Source organism: Myxocyprinus asiaticus, chromosome 50 (assembly GCF_019703515.2).
Source record: "Myxocyprinus asiaticus isolate MX2 ecotype Aquarium Trade chromosome 50, UBuf_Myxa_2, whole genome shotgun sequence".
NCBI classification, from domain to species: domain Eukaryota; kingdom Metazoa; phylum Chordata; class Actinopteri; order Cypriniformes; family Catostomidae; genus Myxocyprinus; species Myxocyprinus asiaticus.
The window spans coordinates 5,155,211-5,173,567 of record NC_059393.1 but is presented as its reverse complement, the minus strand read 5'-3'; the positions used below and the strand labels follow the sequence as shown (position 1 = coordinate 5,173,567).

General features: G+C 37.4%; 1 protein-coding gene across 1 annotated transcript; it reads right to left on the bottom strand.

Annotated features, from left to right (window-relative positions):
- Positions 1 to 3,351: 3,351 nt before the first annotated feature.
- Positions 3,352 to 17,564, bottom strand: LOC127438716 (EGF-containing fibulin-like extracellular matrix protein 1). Its single transcript, XM_051694531.1, has 9 exons — positions 17,471 to 17,564; positions 15,618 to 15,704; positions 15,394 to 15,439; positions 13,821 to 14,105; positions 10,758 to 10,877; positions 9,869 to 9,988; positions 9,663 to 9,786; positions 8,106 to 8,298; positions 3,352 to 6,612 (listed from the first exon to the last, which is right to left on the bottom strand). Exons 2-9 carry the CDS (start codon positions 15,696 to 15,698, stop codon positions 6,451 to 6,453), a joined length of 1,131 nt encoding a protein of 376 aa, XP_051550491.1. The 5' UTR covers positions 15,699 to 15,704; positions 17,471 to 17,564; the 3' UTR covers positions 3,352 to 6,450.
- Between the last annotated feature and the right edge of the window lie 793 nt (positions 17,565 to 18,357).

Below are 18,357 nucleotides of genomic sequence, written 5' to 3'. Positions count from 1 at the left end.
TTCAGCTTTTATTTCTTTCATCACATTCCCAGTGGGTCAGAAGTTTACATACACTTTGTTATTATTTGGTAGCATTGCCTTTAAATTGTTTAACTTGGGTCAAAAGTTTTGGGTAGCCTTCCACAAGCTTCTCGCAATAAGTTGCTGGAATTTTGGCTCATTCCTCCAGACAGAACTGGTGTAGCTGAGTCAGGTTTGTAGGCCTTCTCACTCGCACACGCTTTTTCAGTTCTGCCCACAAATTTTCTATTGGATTGAGGTCAGGGCTTTGTGATGGCCACTCCAGTACCTTGACTTTGTTGTCCTCAAGCCATTTTGCCACAACTTTGGAGGTATGCTTGGGGTCATTGTCCATTTGGAAGACCCATTTGCGACCGAGCTTTAACTTCCTGGCTGATGTCTTGAGATGTTGCTTCAATATATACACATAATTTTCCTTCCACATGACACCATCTATTTTGTGAAGTGCACCAGTCCCTCCTGCAGCAAAGCACCCCCACAACATGATGCTGCCACCCCCATACTTCACAGCTGGGATGGTGTTCTTCGGCTTGCAAGCCTCATCCTTTTTCCTCCAAACATAACAATGGTCATTATGGCCAAAAAGTTCAATTTTTGTTTCATCAGACCAGAGGAAATTTCTCCAAAAAGTAAGATCTTCGTCCCCATGTGCACTTGCAAACTGTAGTCTGGCTTTTTTATGGCAGTTTTGGAGCATTGGCTTCTTCCTTGTTGAGCAGCCTTTCAGGTTATGTCGATATAGGACTAGTTTTACTGTGGATATAGATACTTGTATACCTGTTTCCTCCAGCATCTTCACACGGTCCTTAGTTGTTGTTCTGGGATTGATTTGCACTTTTTGCATCAAACTACATTCATCTCTAGGAGACAGAATGCGTCTCCTTCCTGAGCAGTATGATGGCTGCGTGGTCCCATGGTGTTTATTCTTGCATACTATTGTTTGTACAGATGAACGTGGTACCTTCAGGCATTTGGAAATCGCTCCCAAGGATGAACCAGACTTGTGGAGGTCCATAATTTTTTTCTGAGGTCTTGGCTGATTTCTTTTGATTTTCCCATGATGTCAAGCAAAGAGGCACTGAGTTTGAAGGTAGGCCTTAAAATACATTCACAAGTACACCTCCAATTCAGTACATCTCCTATTAGAAGCTAATTGGCTAATTGTCTAAAGGCTTGACATGATTTTCTGGAATTTTCCAAGCTGCTTAAAGACAGCTAACGTAGTGTATGTAAACTTCTGACCCACTGGAATTATGTTAAAAGTGAAACAATCTGTCTGTAAACAATTGTTGCAAAAATTACTCGTGTCATGCACAAAGCAGATGAACTAAACGACTTGCCAAAACTATAGTTTGCTAATATTAAATCTGTGGAGTGGTTAAAAAATGAGTTTTAATGACTTCAACCTAAGTGTATGTAAACTTCTGACTTCAACTATATATATATATATATATATAAACAGCTGCAGGGTGGTCTTACGTTTAAATGTTAGGAAAAACATACAGATCATATATGTTTGTAACGGTATGACTCACATGTTACTACAAATGTCTTGGCTGTCAGTGTGTAAATATTCTTGCTGGAACTGCTCAGATATTGTCATGACAACATCACAGTTGTGTATTCCCATCTGCAGATGCAGGAGGTAATAACTGCAGATGAATCTTGGTGGTCCTCTGAAACCATTCCAGGAATATACCAAATGGTTTAGCAGTATTGTTACGCAATACTGGCGAAAGATGAGATGTTTCCTCTCTGATGCTACAGTTCTGTTCACTGCAAATAAAATCATTTTCTTAATCAGTATTTCTGTCCAGTTTCCCAATAAAAATATCCAAAATATCCTTAAAACAAGATGAATTGAGAAGCAACTTGTTTTCAGAGAACGTATGTTGAATTTTTACTTGCTAAACCCATTGGCAAACTTTTTTTCTTGTTTGACGCATAAACCTTACTAAAGTTTGTTTGATTTATGCTTAAAATAGTTATAAAAAAAAGCAATACTAATGGGGTAACTGTATCAAGATCAATTCTTAAATTGATAAGAATTGATCTTGATCTTAAGGGATAGTTCACCCAAAAATGAAAATTCTCTCATTATTTACTCACCCTCATGTCATCCCAGATTAGTATGACTTTCTTTCTTCTGCAGAACACAAATTAAGATTTTTAGAGGAGTATTTCAGCTCTGTAGGTCCATAAAATTCAAGTGAATAGTGGCCAGAACTTTGAAGCTCCAAAAATCACATAAAGGCAGCATAAAGGCCAAAGTTTTCTTTGGCTGTCCGCATCGCAAATTTTGTCATCAGCACAGTCCACGCAGACTGACCGGGCACGCCCCAGATTTGTCATTGTCTGTGCATGTGCCTGCTATTGACTGAACTAAAAGAGGAGCACAAAGCAGCTGTAGTGGGCATACATCGAACAGGTTCGTATTAGCTCACGGTCAGAAGAGTACACTTTGAAAAGCAAGGTGGTCGTCCAGTCGTGAGACGATCTGAAAGCACAAAAACGAAGTATACCTGGGCCTTAAAAGTAATCCATACTCCAATATATAATTATAAATTCTCCTCCATGCCCAGTAGGTGGTGATATGCACAAAGAAAGAATATAAATCACCAAAAACAAAGAAGTGAAAGTGGAGATTGATAGTAAAAAAGGTCTTAAATATTGTTGTTTCTCACCCACACTCCATAGATATGGATTTAAACACTGGAGTCATGTGGATTACTTTTAGGTTTCCTTTATGTAGTTTTTGGAGCTACAAAGTTCTGGTCACCATTCACTTGTATTGTATGGACCTACACAGCTGAAACATTCTTCTAAAATCTTAATTTGTGTTCTGCAGAAGAAAGAAAGTCATACACATCTGGGATGGCATGAGGGTGAGTAAATAATGAGAGAATTTTCATTTTTGGGTGAACTATCCTTTCAAAAAAGATTTTAATTTTAATTTACATGAGAAGCAAAATTCCATTAGATATTTTGTCTTGTTTTAAGAGAAATGTAACAGTTTAGTAACGTTATGCTTCAACCAAGAAAAAAACCACTGGAGTAAGAAAAAAAATTATTGATTCAAAGGGAAAACAAGTTATTTTTCTGACCCCATTGGCAAATAGTTTTTCCTTGTTTTAAGCAATTTTGTTGGATTGTTCTTAAAAAAAAAAAAAAAAAAAAAAAAGACTTAATATCTTATGTCTTGTCTTAAGGATGTTTAGATATTTTTCACCAGTAAATATGACAAAAATACTCCATAAGAAAATTACTTTTTGCAGTGAGCATGTCACTGGCTTACAAAACCAAACAAATTAGTAAATTAAAATGACACAATTGTTATTGAAATCATTTTTAATTCCAAAAATTGTACAGCAGAATAAATGGCACAAAGGACAAGTAAAAAAAAAAAAAGAAAAAAAAGTGCAACTTGAGAGCAGACTGAAAATACAGAATATTTTTAATCGAAGGTAAAAATATGATCAAAAGACACGCCTCATACATGTCTTGACCTTGTGGAGGAGAGAAAATCAGTATAAGCAAATATGATCTCAATAAGAGAAAAATGATGACGGAGCATTCACCATGCGTGAATCAAATTCAGCGAATCAATCATAGGAAAATACATAATGACAACATATATATTGGCTCTGTAAGCCTCCATATTGCATTGAAATACTTAAATCTTGATGCAGCCAACATAAAATTCACTTGCCAAAATAATTTCATACAACGTGGTAGTGCTCAAACCATTTGGGCCTCTCCCACAAGCACATCTCTTGGGGTACAGGGCGTGACGCAACAGTTTAAGTAACAGTGTTTGTCACAGATCAAACGGTGCTCTGGCAACCATACAGCCATGTTAGGCAACAGTTCCATTGCTTATGCGACCCAAAACCCTTGCCAGCAATTTCCTGAAAACATCACTTCTGTTTCCAAAACATTATTGCCTTATTCTCATAGGATAGGAGGTCATTTCTGCAGTATTTGTGAGGCGGAGGACGCATTCAGATATTTCCATTAGCTCAGGATGCCTTTAGATTGCGACACAAACTGTTCCACCTAAGACTCTGCAGAGCTCTGTTTGCTTTATCCTCATGTTCCACCTATAAAACACTTTTCCCCCTGCTAAGAAGTAAAGGGAGTCCTAGTAATGAATCTATGAATACTTTCGATAGCTGCATTGTGTTATTTACATGGTTCCATGAACGAGAAACGTGAAGCTTTGATGGATCAACGGATTCAAAGGGTTTGTTCACCAAAAATGAACATTCTGTCATCGTTTACTCACCCTCATATTGTTCCGAGCCTGCATGACTTTCTTTCTTCTGCCGAACACAAAAGGAGGAGCAGAGTGTTGCTCTTTTCCAAATGATTACAGTGAATACAGCTGGCAAGCTTAGAAAATGAAAAAATAGCACCATAAAATGTCACAGAAATCTTCTGAAGCCTTCCGAAATAACTTTCTGAGAGGAACAGACAAAAACTGAAGGCGTTATTCACTGAAAATCTTACTCTCAACCGCAGCTTTCAAATCTCATTAATCGTTTGGAATAATTTTATTATACTTCTATGGTGGTTTTTGTTATTTTTGGAACTCAACAGCACTAGGGCTGCGCACTTAATCGCAAATGGAATAAAATCGCGACATGAGCATGAGCAGTTTCTAACCTGCCGCAATGTTATTTTTAATATTATTTTTATCCAGAATTCTGTGGTTTAAATCGCCAATCTGACCGATGCACATCTTTTGTACACTGACGAGATCTCGCTAATCAGAGTGCAGTGCGTAAAAATGGTACCAGTGAGAGAACAGCACAGAAATCATGGAGGTGAATAAATAATACATTTAAAAAAAGGAATAAATAAATAACTGGCGCTTTCATCTATAATTTATGCAAACACAAAAATGCAATACGATTTTTTTAACCTAGTCTCATAGAATGAACGTTACTATAACTACACTTTTGCAAACTGACTTTTACGTACCGCATTCTACATTTCGTCTCAGTATCCTGGTGAAATTAAAACTAGAGGCGCTGCAACAACTGTGCATTTTATTCACTTTCACACAGATCACGACTACAGTGGCTGATAATCACTTTATAAACACTTATTCTTCATTCTATCAATCACACACTGTTGTTATGATATCAAAACACTTACTATTTGAAAAACAATATACTTTAACATTTGTATTACAGACAAACATTTACACACTATGTGATTAACTTCTGTGGTAGCTCATAGAGGCGACACAAAATGACGTGGTTGCTTCAGAAAATATGCTTTTCATTTCTCTTTTTGATTTTAGATCACTGTCGGTTAGGTTTAGGTTAAAGTTTTAGGTTGGTGAGGTACATTTTACTCATTAAAACCTCCATTTAATTGTCAGCTAAAAAACCTTGTCTGATTACGACACCATTTCACTCACTTATGGTGCCCCCTGCTGGACACTTCACTGGGAAACTGCAGCCAAACGTATAAGGCACGTAATTTTGTTTTGCAAAAATATTACCATGGTCACATAAAGTTCATGAGACCAGGCTGGATTTTTTATTTTATTTTATTTTTTTATTGCATACCCCCAGATACCCATTTATGAAAAGAGAAGCGAGAATATTCTGCTTAAATTCTTCTTTTGTGTTGTATGGAAGAAAGAAAGTCATATGGGTTGAACACCATGAAGGTAAGTAAATGATTTTTCTTTTTTGGGTAAACTATCCCTTTAAAAACTGACAAGTATCCATACAGCAGAATCTTGCAAACCTCTTACTACCAAGACAAATAATTTTTGTCTTCCATTTTCAATAGTACACATTATTGGAAAACTTCAGTAGATACCAGACAACCAACTTTTTATGTTTGGTAAACCAAATCCTTTTAGAAACGCAATAATTCTGCACATTTCTATACTATTTGGACCAGTGGTTCTCAACCGGTTTTGCTTTAGGACCCAGATTTTACATAGGACATCCAGTGGCAATCTAACACTGTCCCAAATTGTCCTTAACATCATACTGAAGTTTAATAATAGGCTTCTGCAAATGGTCTGTTATTTAATGCAGTATGGGTCATATCTTCTTTTATCTTATGTAGTTTTGTTCATAGGTTTTGAGAATGAGGGCATGTCACACTACTTGTCCATTTTGTCATCTGCCTAATTTGGCTAGCTTCAACCATGTGAGACATGAATTTGCAGCGAAACATTGTAGAGTTTGATTGGACGCACAGCCTTTGATCATCAGTAACAAAAGATATGGAAAGCGTTTTCTCCTCCAGAGACCTGCAACCAATTTTTGGGTCACGACCCACCAGTTGAGAACCACTGATCTAGATCACATTTAGGCAACCATGCTGTGTTGAACACTTTAAATATAGTAAGCTATAGTACAATGATAAAACCAAGGTGCTGATTTGGCTTATCTAGATGGTTTAAAAAGGGTATGGACCCACAATAATGGTGAGTCTTAGCAGTGAGCTTGAACGGTAACTCAAGACATTGCTCTGGGTGACCATCTCCAAATCCACAATATGTTCTCTTGGTCCAGTCAAAGGCTTGGTCATTACTAGCATCGCACTTACATTACTGGAACGCTGAAAGAGACAGAGAAAGCCAAATCTTGATATCTAGTCATTACCACAATCAAATGTTAGTTCTATTAGGGTTATTTTCAGGAAACAGTGCCATTTGTATGTTATGCACTTGATGCTTGCTAAGGCCATTATTAGACATCCAACTCTGCAACATTCAACCCCAAATCAAATTTGGTTGTAACAGGGCTGACACAAAATATGTTTTGAAAGAGAAATTAGATTATGATTTTATTTGTTTATATATATATACAGTATTTCTCTCATCAAGATCAATAGTTCAACTCTGTTATGGGAAAAATCATTGTTATCAATTTTTTACATAAAAAAATAGTTTTCTTGACAAAAAGCACAAGAATAATGACTATAATGTGGTGTAATAATATTTTTTGCAACTGATCTTCAACTCTGAATCCTTTCGAGTGTAACAGGGTTGACACAAAACATGTTTTGAAAGGAAAATGTTATAAGTTCAAAGAAAGGTAAGTTCTCTTACAGTCTATATGAGCATTTCATCATGTCTACACATATTGTCCTCATCAAGCTAAATAGTTCAACTCTGTTATGGGAAAAATCAGTTATGTTTTCTTGTAAAGAAAAACAAAATATTGTTCTTCACTATAATAGAACAATATTTGGGGTGTGATGCAATGGAATTTGCAAGTTAAGATCCTTATTAGCCATTTTTGCACTGATCTTCAACCCTAAAACATATTGTAATTTAATTTAATAGAGTTGACACAAAACATATTTTGAAAGGAAAATGCCATGGGTTCAAACAGAGGTAAGTTCTCTTACAGTCTTTTTCAGCATGTCTTTGTGTTTACACTTTTATTGGCCTCATCAAGCTTAAAAGTTCACCGCTGTTACAGGAAAAGTGTTCATTTTTGTACAGGAAAAAATATAGTTCTTGATAATAAATAACAGGGTGTTGTGCAAAGATATTTGCAAGCTAAAGTCAGAATTAAGCATTTTTGTACTGATATTCAACTCTGTATTTTTCAAGCTCTAAACATTTTGAATGTAACAGGGTTGACACAAAACCTGTTTTGGGTTCAAACAGAAGTTCTCTTACAGTCTTTATCAACATGTTATTATTTTTACACTTATACTGGCCTTGTCAAGCTCAATAGTTCAACTTTGTAATGGGAAAAATCATAGATAAATTATTTACAGAAAAAAAATGGTTTCTAACGATTCTGACTGTAAATAATGTGGTGTGGTGCAGTGATGTTTGCTAGCTAAGTCTGTAATTGAACATTTTTGCACTGATCTTCAACTTCAAATGAATGTAACAGTGTTGACACAAAACATGTGGTGATCCCCCAATATTTATGGCTGTTATGGCACTGGTACTGAGGGCCTGAGCTGTGAAAATATGATTTCTTGACAGTACAAATGTAATGATAAAATGACAAATGGCACTGTTTCCTGAGAATTACCCATTAAACAATACGAACAGCCCAGGGTTTACTCAGTCCATTATCATGCCTTACCCTCAGGTAGAATTCTCCTCCCTCATTGCCGGATTTGATCGTGAAAGTGTTTACCATGTTGGGGTACACACTAGTAGCTTGAATCTGGAAGATATCCGCAGGAACTGAGCGATCAGAAAAGATGCTCATGTACTTGTAGACAATGACAGGAGGCAGTCCCCGGCAAACATTTGGCGACTGGCACCTACAGCGACTGTAGATACAGAGTAAATTTATACACTAGGTTTTTTTATTATTCAGGATTAAAAAGTTTAAAATGGTGGCCAACCACTGCAGTTATGAGGAAATTTCCAAGTTCTTCAAATATTCCAAACAAAAACAAGAAATCAAGAGGACTTAAAAGGTTGAATGGCATTAAAATCAGAAAGCGTATATAAAAATATGTTAAAAGCCCCATAATATGGCTTCACGAGCTTTGATGTATTTCCCATTGAAACAGGAAGTTTGGGTGGGAGATGTTGAAAGGGTTTTCCCTTTTCTTTAAAATAGCCAATAGGCAAATACCCATTTGATTAGACAACAATGTGTGTATTTCAACACAAGTCATCAATATTTTTGGTCCATTTTTCCAGAAGAGAAATACAGTAAATTTTAAATGCATATACAGTATGTGCATAAAGTGAACTTTATATGCTGAAAGTGAATTTTACCTTAGCATATACACCGATCAGCTACAACATTAAAACCACCTGCCTAATATTGTGTAGGTCCCCCTCGTGCCACCAAAATAGCACCAACCCGCATCTCAGAATAGCATCCTGAGATTATATTCTTCTCACCACAATTGTACAGAGCGGTTATCTGAGTTACCGTAGACTTTGTCAGTTCAAACCAGTCTGGCCATTCTCTCCTGACGTCTCTCATCAACAAGGCGTTTCCGTCCGCAGAACTGCCGCTCACTGGATGTTTTTTGTTTTTGGCACCATTCTGAGTAAATTCTAGAGACTGTTGTGTGTGAAAATCCCAGGAGATCAGCAGTTACAGAAATACTCAAACCAGCCCGTCTGCCACCAACAATCATCCATGCGATTATCTAATCAGCCAATTGTGTGGCAGCAGTGCAGTACATAAAATCATCAGGAGCTTCTGTTAATGTTCACATCAACCATCAGAATGGGGAAAAATGTGATCTCAGTGATTTGGACCATAGCATGATTGTTGGTGCCAGATGGGCTGGTTTGAGTATTTCTGTAACTGCTGAACATCCAGTGAGCAGCAGTTCTGTGGACAGAAACGCCTTGTTGATGAGAGAGGTCGACAGAGAATGGCCAGACTGGTTCGAACTGACAGAGTCTACGGTAACTCAGATAACCGCTCTGTACAATTGTGGTGAGAAGAATATAATCTCAGAATGTTATTCTGATATGCGGGTTGGCGCTGTTTTGGCGGCACGAGGGGGACCTACACAATATTTGGCAGGTTGTTTTAATGTTGTGGCTGATCGGTGTAGATGGTTTTAGAAATGGATTAAAAGCTACAAAACTCTAGAACAGAATTTTGAAAAGCACAAATAATTTATCACAAACAAACTTGATTTAATCAGAAGATTAGACTCACCCTTCGCCTGTTTTCACGTATGGCTCACTACAGGGGTTTCTGGGATAGCAACGGAATCCTCCATAGTAATTCCAACACATTTCATCATCTCTGCAGTTGTGTGCCGTTTCACACTCGTTAATATCTATGAGAGGCAGAACATTTCAATGAGAAACTTCAGAAGCAAGGACCCTTCAGCAGCCTTATGGAATTTGTCTGGAATGTACCTTGGCACATCCGTGTCGATTGGAGCTGGTATCCCTCAGGGCACACACAGCTATATCCGCCAGGCTGATTCACACATTGGAACTGGCACATGTAGTTAGAGAATTCACATTCATCAATATCTGGAAAACACAATTAAGAATGAAACAGCAAAATTACAGGGGAAATATTAAATTATATTCCTTGTTATTTTTAACTTGAAGTCTATGGACCACATCTGAACTGCTAAAAATATTTTTTCAGTATGTTACATTTTTCTAACTCCATTGGCAATGTTTTACACAAATGGTGTTTTCTTGCTTTAAGCATAAAGCTAACAAGATTTTGTGAGGTTATTTCTAAAACATTAAAAAGAAAAATTTGCCAAGTATGAAAAATTAACTTATTTCAAGCAAAGCCAACAGTTGTCAAGCTAACCGATTAGCCTGTAATGATAGCATGATCCTACACAAATTAAGTTATTATAATACCCCCCTTTGAATGGAATACATATATTGTCCAAGGATATGAGTTTGTTATTAATACTTAAAGCTATCCCAAGGGGGTCCAAGATAGGAAGGATTTGGTACAACAAAAGTTTTGGCTGTGTTGGGAACAGCAGAAGACTATTTTTACTATTTCTGTAGTATAGAGCATGTATACTATGCAAAGTATGTGAAGTGAACTAGGAAATGATATGAAATTATATAAATGCACACATACATTTTTAAAACATACAAGGATCTAGAGTATCGGTGCAATATTGTGAGAAATTTCCTTTTTTTAACTAACAACTAGGCCTATTGCAAGATTTAAAAGTTTGTACATTAGGTGAGATAAGATAGGTTAGAATGTGTCACAACTCATTCATCTTAAGAAAAACTTGTGTTAATAATAAAAGGGGACATTAACCTTGGCAGGAGACAGAATCTGAAGCCAATTCAAATCCAACTTCACACTGGCAGATGAAAGAGCCTATCAGATTGTAGCACTGATGCTGGCAGGGATTTGCATTGGCACATTCATTCACATCTGTAAAAAAAAAACCTTCAGATCCTTGAAAGGAACACAACAGAACATCAATTACAGTTAACGAAAAGTTGTGCAACGTCCAAACTTAACAAAGCTAGGTGAGCATACACACCAGAACATTCTGAGAACATATACCAAATTTTGTCAAAATTACGTTTTGTTTGTTTGACCATCCCAACCAGCCCAACACAGCAACATTGGCTAAACCAACCATGTGACTTTGGGGGTGGTTTGCTTAACCAATGGTAAACAGGGGGAGTGTTTGCCATAATAGTTGCAACCCCATGTGGTGAGTCGCAGAAGTTACACAGTTCAGCTTTAATGCAATTAATTGTCCATGAAATTCCATTCCTCAAACTCTAATAACACCACTTATTTAAACTAACAGGTAGCATAATCCAAAATACACATCGGTTGTGCATTCCTAATCATTCTTTGGTGTGTCTGGCAAGATTTCCAGCTTAGTCCTGGAGCAGAGAAAGTGTCCCTTTGCACTGTAGGGGCTGTCGTGGGTGGTCTGAACTTATCTTCCAGGTTTAGTCGAGTAACTATATACAAAGGCCTAAGAATAGCCCACTTCTCTCTGATTCATATACAGACTATTGGATGTGCAACACGTGTGAGTGAAAAATCTCCTCATCCAAATGCAAGGATATTCAGACAGACTCTTCTTTGGCTCCTAACTGACACATTTGAAGCATTAATGTGAGAATAATGTCAAAGCAGAGATCCAAAGACCCCCAGTGGGCCTCTTGCCGAGAGTTTCCAAGCTTTGCTGACCAGCGTTTGGCTGGACAAGGCTCACGTGGGCCCTTTGAGGGGGTTCAGCACTGTTGATAGCCAAACTGGCTGAGGCACACTGGAAAAAATTAGGCAAGAGACCTTGCAGGCAAGAATTCACATGAAAAAACTCAGCACTTTCTCACCCACCTCTCTGAAATGAGAAAGACTGTTCTAAACACACCTGGAGTCTGTGATGATCGCCCACATGACGGTGATTTGATTCCAACAAACTGGTGTCAGATTCCAAAGGAAATGCTGCCAAAGCACTTTTGAAAGAGACTGGCCTAAAGTATGTAAACATCGCAGGAGGACCGACCTCTCTGCGGGAAGAGGCCAGAGCTAATTGTTGACTCATTTTAATGGGCTGAGAGATTGCAAGTCCTGACCCATACTTCCTCAAACAAAACCACATTTCCCCTGTTAGCTGCTTGATCACAGAAGGCATAGTTGCTACAGGACTGATGACCTGAGACCAGTCAGCCTCAAATTGCATGCCCACAGTCCATTCACTGATCATCTGATGCAAACTGCACACCAAAATGACAAGAGCTGGCTGAAATCGCGAGTCCCCAATCTGATTGGCTGGTACCTGGTTGATACAGTTAGTGCTTTTGAGGAAGAATTAATCAATGCTGTTGCCTTTATTTGCAAGGTTAGTGACATAAAACCATTGAAAGAGATCCAGAGGTTTGTTAAAGGCACTTAGTAGCAAGTAAACATGATATCCATGTAGTGGTGGTGGCGTAGTGGGCTAAAGCACATAACTGGTAATCGGTTCAATCCCCACAGCCACTACCATTGTGTCCTTGAGCAAGGCACTTAACTCCAGGTTGCTCCGGGGGGATTGTCCCTGTAATAAGTTTGGATAAAAGCGTCTGCCAAATGCATAAATGTAAATGTAAATATCCACCAGGGCTTGGTACCGCCAACCACCTCATGATACAATAAGGTCTACCCACTTTCTGGCACATGAATACGAGACGCTTGAGCATGAAAACGTTTCGCCGTCCAACCGGGGGGAAATGGTTGGGGTATATGACGTCTTAATTTCAGCCAAAATCCAGGATGACTTTGAAGTCGGAACAGTTGGCAACCCTAGATAGAATACATATTGCGATACATTACAGTCTCATAATTATATTGCAACTGAAACTATGGCATATGCGTGAGAGAGATCCACCGAAAACTTGATAACCACTAGGAATTGCTATCGTCAACGTGTGAGAAAGCGTAAACCCGGCATAAACATAATGATTCAGGTTGCCAACTTTTGCCACATAAATACAGGACGCTTGAACATTTTGACACTTCAATACAGGACATGTCCGAACAGGGGAGAGGGGTAACAGGGGAGGGGAGAGCTGGTTTGGAGCGATGCCTGCAGCTATACCCTTCTCAAATTTTGGGCAGTACTTAGAAAATGACTGCTTGTAGTATCTAAAATGATTAAAGGATGGGAAGAAATTTTATATTCTTGTTGGATGCGATGTTGGTCGGCATGTCTTTGCACTTCATGTCTTTCAAATAGTTTATGCAACCTAAATGGTTTTTTTCTACCAAATTCTGCATGCTGTAACATGACTGGCACCTCTATCTAGTTGTCAAAAGAACACTATTACCACACACATAAAATGTTTTATGCACCAGATAGAAAAGAGAGACCTGGCATTGCATTTTCTTTTCGAAAGGATATTCGAAAGGATATTTACTTAAAGTGAAGTGTGCAATTTTTTTAGACGATAACATACTTTTTTGTAGCCCAGTTTAATGTAAGGAAACAACTGTAAGTAAGCCATTAGTAGTTTGACTTCCTGAGGAGTTTAAACACTGTGGCACTTTCAATATTGCTCTATTATTGATCATGTCAACTTCTGGTGTACCAAATGTGTCAGTTTGGACGCCATGCCCAAAGTCGCGCCATGTCCAAACTTAACAAAACTTGGTGCACACAGACTCCAGAACATTCTGAGGACACATGCCAAATATTCACAAAATCTACCAACTGGGGGTGTTACAACTGAAGAAAAAAAAAACATCATACTTCTGCAACTATTTGATTGATGAGATAAAAAATTTGCCATGCCTTTTCTTTTCTATATCCTGAAATATCATACAAACCAGTCGAATCCAGAGAGAATCAGCCAGCAAGCTAGCACTCACCTCTGCAGTAGTTCTGAGAGTCTGCCATAAAACCAACACCACACTGGATTGAATGTGATGCACTTTGATAGACTCTTGAGTAATCGCCTCTGGAGATGGCAGGTATAACAGGCAGAGCACCTCCTCCAGCGCCTGGTTCCACTGGTGGGGCAGTAGTAGGCTCATCCTCGCCATTACTGACAAATATTCGAGCATTGTGGGGCAGGCAGAGGTATCCTCCAAAATGGTTAATGCATTTCATGCCCCCTTTGCAGGCTTCTTGAACTGTCTTGCACTCATCTATGTCTGTGTGAAGTATAGAGGAAAAGATTGGTTAGCTCAAGAAATTACAAAACTTTTCACCATTGTCATTAATAATCTTGCAATAACCAGATTTCAATCATAACATCAAAGAATTCACTTTATTTAACTACATGAATTTCCATGTGGGGGGGGGGGGATTAATGTAACGGTAGCCATCTGATACATGATAGCTGTGTAAACCTCACTCTCCTGGCCTTAAAAGATGCGTTAGCGACTGAGGCTGAGATTGAGGCTGTAACCTTTAGCTTCCTTGTTAATGTGCTCGCCTCACATGCCGGGGATCACCAGTTTGAATCCCTCTTGGAGTGGGTCAAGTAGGACCGGTGACAATGGTGCCGTGACCCGGATGGGAGTGAGGTTAGGGCAGGGGTGTCAAACTCTGTTCCTGGAGGGCCACAGTCCAGCAGAGTTTAGCTCCAACCCTCATTAAACACACCTGAAGCAGCTAATCAAGGTCTTCAGGAGTGCTTGAAGATTACAAGGAGGCATTTTGGAGCAGGGCTGGAACTAAACTCTGCAGGGCTGCAGCCCTCCAGGAACTGAGTTTCACACCCCTGGTTTAGGGGGTGTGAGTGTAACGGTAGCCAGCTGGTATGTGATAGCTGTGCAGTGTGTAAACCTCACTCTCTTGGCCTTAAGAGACACGCTAGTGACTGAGGCTAGAGGCCATGGCTTTATAGCCTCCTTGTTAGTGTGCCAGACTCCCATGCTGGGGATCACCGCTTCAAATCTCATTCGGAGTGGGTCAAGTAGGACTGGTGACACTAAGGTGTTTTTAGTGTATTGTTAGGTGATTGCTAGTTTGTTCAAGGTGGTTGTTAGGGTGTTCTGGGTGGTTGCTAGCCCAATTATATGCGGTTGCTAAGGTGTTCTGAGTGTTTTTAGTGCATTGTTAGGTGGTTGCTAGGGTGTTTGGGGTGGTTGCTTGCACGTTTCTATGTGGTTGTAAAGGTGTTTTGAATGTTTTTTTTAGTGCTTTGTTAGGTGGTTGCTAGGGTGTTCTGGGTGATTTTGAGCATTTTGCTATGCAGTCACTGAGGTTTTCTGAGATGTTTTAAGAACATTGCTGTGTGTGCTGTAGATTTTACACCTGACACAAGAGAGAACTAGCAGTTGTGTTAATGAGCCAATCTGGGCACAGTTATCAGCCGATACCGATAATCTTAAATTGGCCAAATATTGGCCATATTAATCAGCCTTTCTGATATATTGTTTATAACTAATGCTTATGCCATTCACAGAACAACAAGAGGTCATTAGAGTGTGTTACCTTTGCAGCTTTGTTTCTCAATGTCAAATTCATAACCTTCAGTGCACTGTAAAATGAAAAAAGAAGGAAACTGAGAATAAATAAATATTCAATATTGAAACACTAACAAATCTTATGCAATTACCCTAATCACAGTACCCTGATTACTATCAGATTGATGATGCACCGCTGACCATTCATTTACAGACTGGTAACTGAGTGCATGTCAGCTTTGCAGTACTTGCCGTGTATGTGATTGGCTCCTCTGCATCCTGAGACACTGCTAAGTGTACAACAATACTCAAACACAAGCAGACGCCGAGCATTGTGAACTACAACACAGAGAAAAAAGATGAGCACACTGAATGATTACTGAAACCCCTCAATGGTCCGACGTCATTTATAAACGGCACAACAAAAACATAAAAACAACAATGCTATTTACTTTAAATAAGTCACATGGGCTCTGTTTTATTCAATCATAGTTTTTTTATTGTGCATTGTAACAGGTAATTTGGTTACCAAGGCAACAAACACAAGCAATGCTAGCTGTTGAGGCTTATTGTTAAGGTCAATATAGTATGCATATTTGGAAGTATTTAAATACCAGTTAAAAGTTAATTTCACAAAATTGTTTTTACTGCTTTAAGGTTTCTTAGATAAAATGCATATAGTGTGTAATAATAATAATTCTATTTTTTGTATGAAACAAATGATAAGGAAGTTGATTATGAAGTGTTCAGTTGTCATTTAGTTCAAATATGATTTTAATTGATTTATGAACTTCTATTGATGAACCTAATGAATGTATTAATAAAATGTGATTAACTGAAAATGAATGTACATTTAATTTCACGTACAGTTCATTTCAAAGGGGTTTACAGTGCATTTTTGACACTTTGAAAGTACTTGCTAATTTATGAAATATTACATTTCTACAAGTTACATTTCTATTGTCCAGTGTCATGCATAACTTACGTTTTCCAAGGTCAAAGGTCAAAAGTTACATAGACTTGGGTATGCAGTTTAACTACAGTATTTTATTTTATTTTTTTTTTGTTTTTTTTTTGCACTCAATACATAATACGATCCATAGAAAATTAATAATTTCTCACTATAGTTGTTCTCCATCAGTCCTACAGTACATGCATTTGCAATTTCCATCTAAAAATCACTTGCTTGCAATTTCTTGCATGTGGCAAAGATCACATTGTTTAGTTTGAATAATACGGTTGTTGACCCTGGCTCAGTTCTGCAGCAATTTGGCAGAGTCCTTCGCATTGCAGCACAAAACAACAGTGTCCAAACTGTGTCCGTTCACCCAGTTCATTTAAGTAATTATACCACGGCACATTTTTGAAAGTATCACATTGTCCTTGTGCAAATTCCACATCCAGCATATTTTCCATACTGTAGATCTCATTTCAACAGTGGGGGACAACAAAGTATAAAATATTTATTACAAATTCAATCCTCTAATATTGAATTGAAAGTTTTTCCAAAGTTTCTCCGTGCATCCCTGTTCCAGAATCTCATTCTCAACATTCAAAGACTGTGAGAAAGAAACAGTTAAAATAAAACACGTGTAACAGTAAATCTGCAGTACAAGCTCATTACAGCTATTTCAAAAGTAGTGGAACCAAAGGCATGTACCAACTAGTACTTAGACACCATATTTATCTGACAAAGCCCTCCAGCAACTTCCAGCTGAAATTGCTGTTTTCTTTTTAACAAAACCGTCTATTCATGTAATCATGCAAACTTCTGTGAAGATATCTTAAATATAAAGTCCATTCTCATTCAAAAGGAAGGAATACTTGCATATAACATGACAAGATATTTCATTCTTTGTACAAAACATAGTACAGTTGCTTTAAAAGGGGATTCACTTTCATTTAAACATGCTTATATAATTATTCTGCACATTTAAAAGTGGTTACCATATGTATGAATCAAGTTTAAGTAAAGATCATTGACAGAGCACGGATTTATAATACTATATGCAAACAGTATACATATACTGTACAAATAGGATTTTCCCCAATTGAAAATCTTCCCAGCAGTTATAAATGTGCATGCAGTGAGTAAAGATGCTTACCCTGTGTGATATATTCCACTGTAACTTTAGGAACACTGGAGTCTCTCACACATGCAGTGCCTGCGATCATGTTCTTATAGGAGGCAGGTTTTTCTCACAAGCCTTTTCAAATAATGTTTTTTTTTTTTTCTTACTGCAACATTCTTGTTGGAATATAATTATAGTGAATGTGGCTCCATCTACTGATAAAGATTTACATCTACAATTATACACAATGCCCAGTGTCTATAAATGGAAATAGTGCATACTGAACTTGAAAGGAATTTGTATTTAAATGGTTATTTTTAAAATATATTATTTGTCTGTTTCACATAAATCTGTAATTAATTCTATAAATGAAATATATGTATAATTTAAACATTTAATTTATTAAATAATTGTTGATTACATCATATTAATACAATAATATGTTCTCATCAGGTTTTTCCCATTTGAAACTTGCTTTTTAAAATGTAATTTAATTTAATTTAATTTATGCAACTTTTCAAAACCTTTTATGAAACAAAGAGACACTTGATGTTAAATCGTTGCTATTATTTACACTGTCTAACTATTATCTGTATCATGTAAAGATGAGATTATTTATTTTTTTAAACTACACAAACAATGTGATCAATTATCCATAAAATAATTTATGTTTTAAATTGTTTAATTTAAATAAATGTTCCGAATTGAATACAAGTTATGCTCAATTTGCAGCATTAGTGGAACAATGTTGATTTCCACAAAGAATAATTTTCAGCTCATATAAAACTAAAGTTTACTGTATGGCAGTACTGCTTATCATAATTATATTAAAACACTTACATTAGTTTTTCGGTTAAAACTTGTGTATAATTTAAAGGTGCACTCAGTAATGTTTTCCTCATTATATAGTTTTACTCTAA

Bases quoted from the DNA above. Each gene is read 5' to 3' on its own strand.
- LOC127438716 (XM_051694531.1), bottom strand. From the start codon at position 15,698: ATGCTCGGCGTCTGCTTGTGTTTGAGTATTGTTGTACACTTAGCAGTG. The intron at 9,989-10,757 runs GTTAATGTCCCC...TGTGTTTTCCAG, and splicing joins AGATTCTGTCTCCTGCCAAG to ATATTGATGAATGTGAATTC. The intron at 6,613-8,105 runs GTAAGGCATGAT...TGTCTCTTTCAG, and splicing joins GAGGAGAATTCTACCTGAGG to CGTTCCAGTAATGTAAGTGC.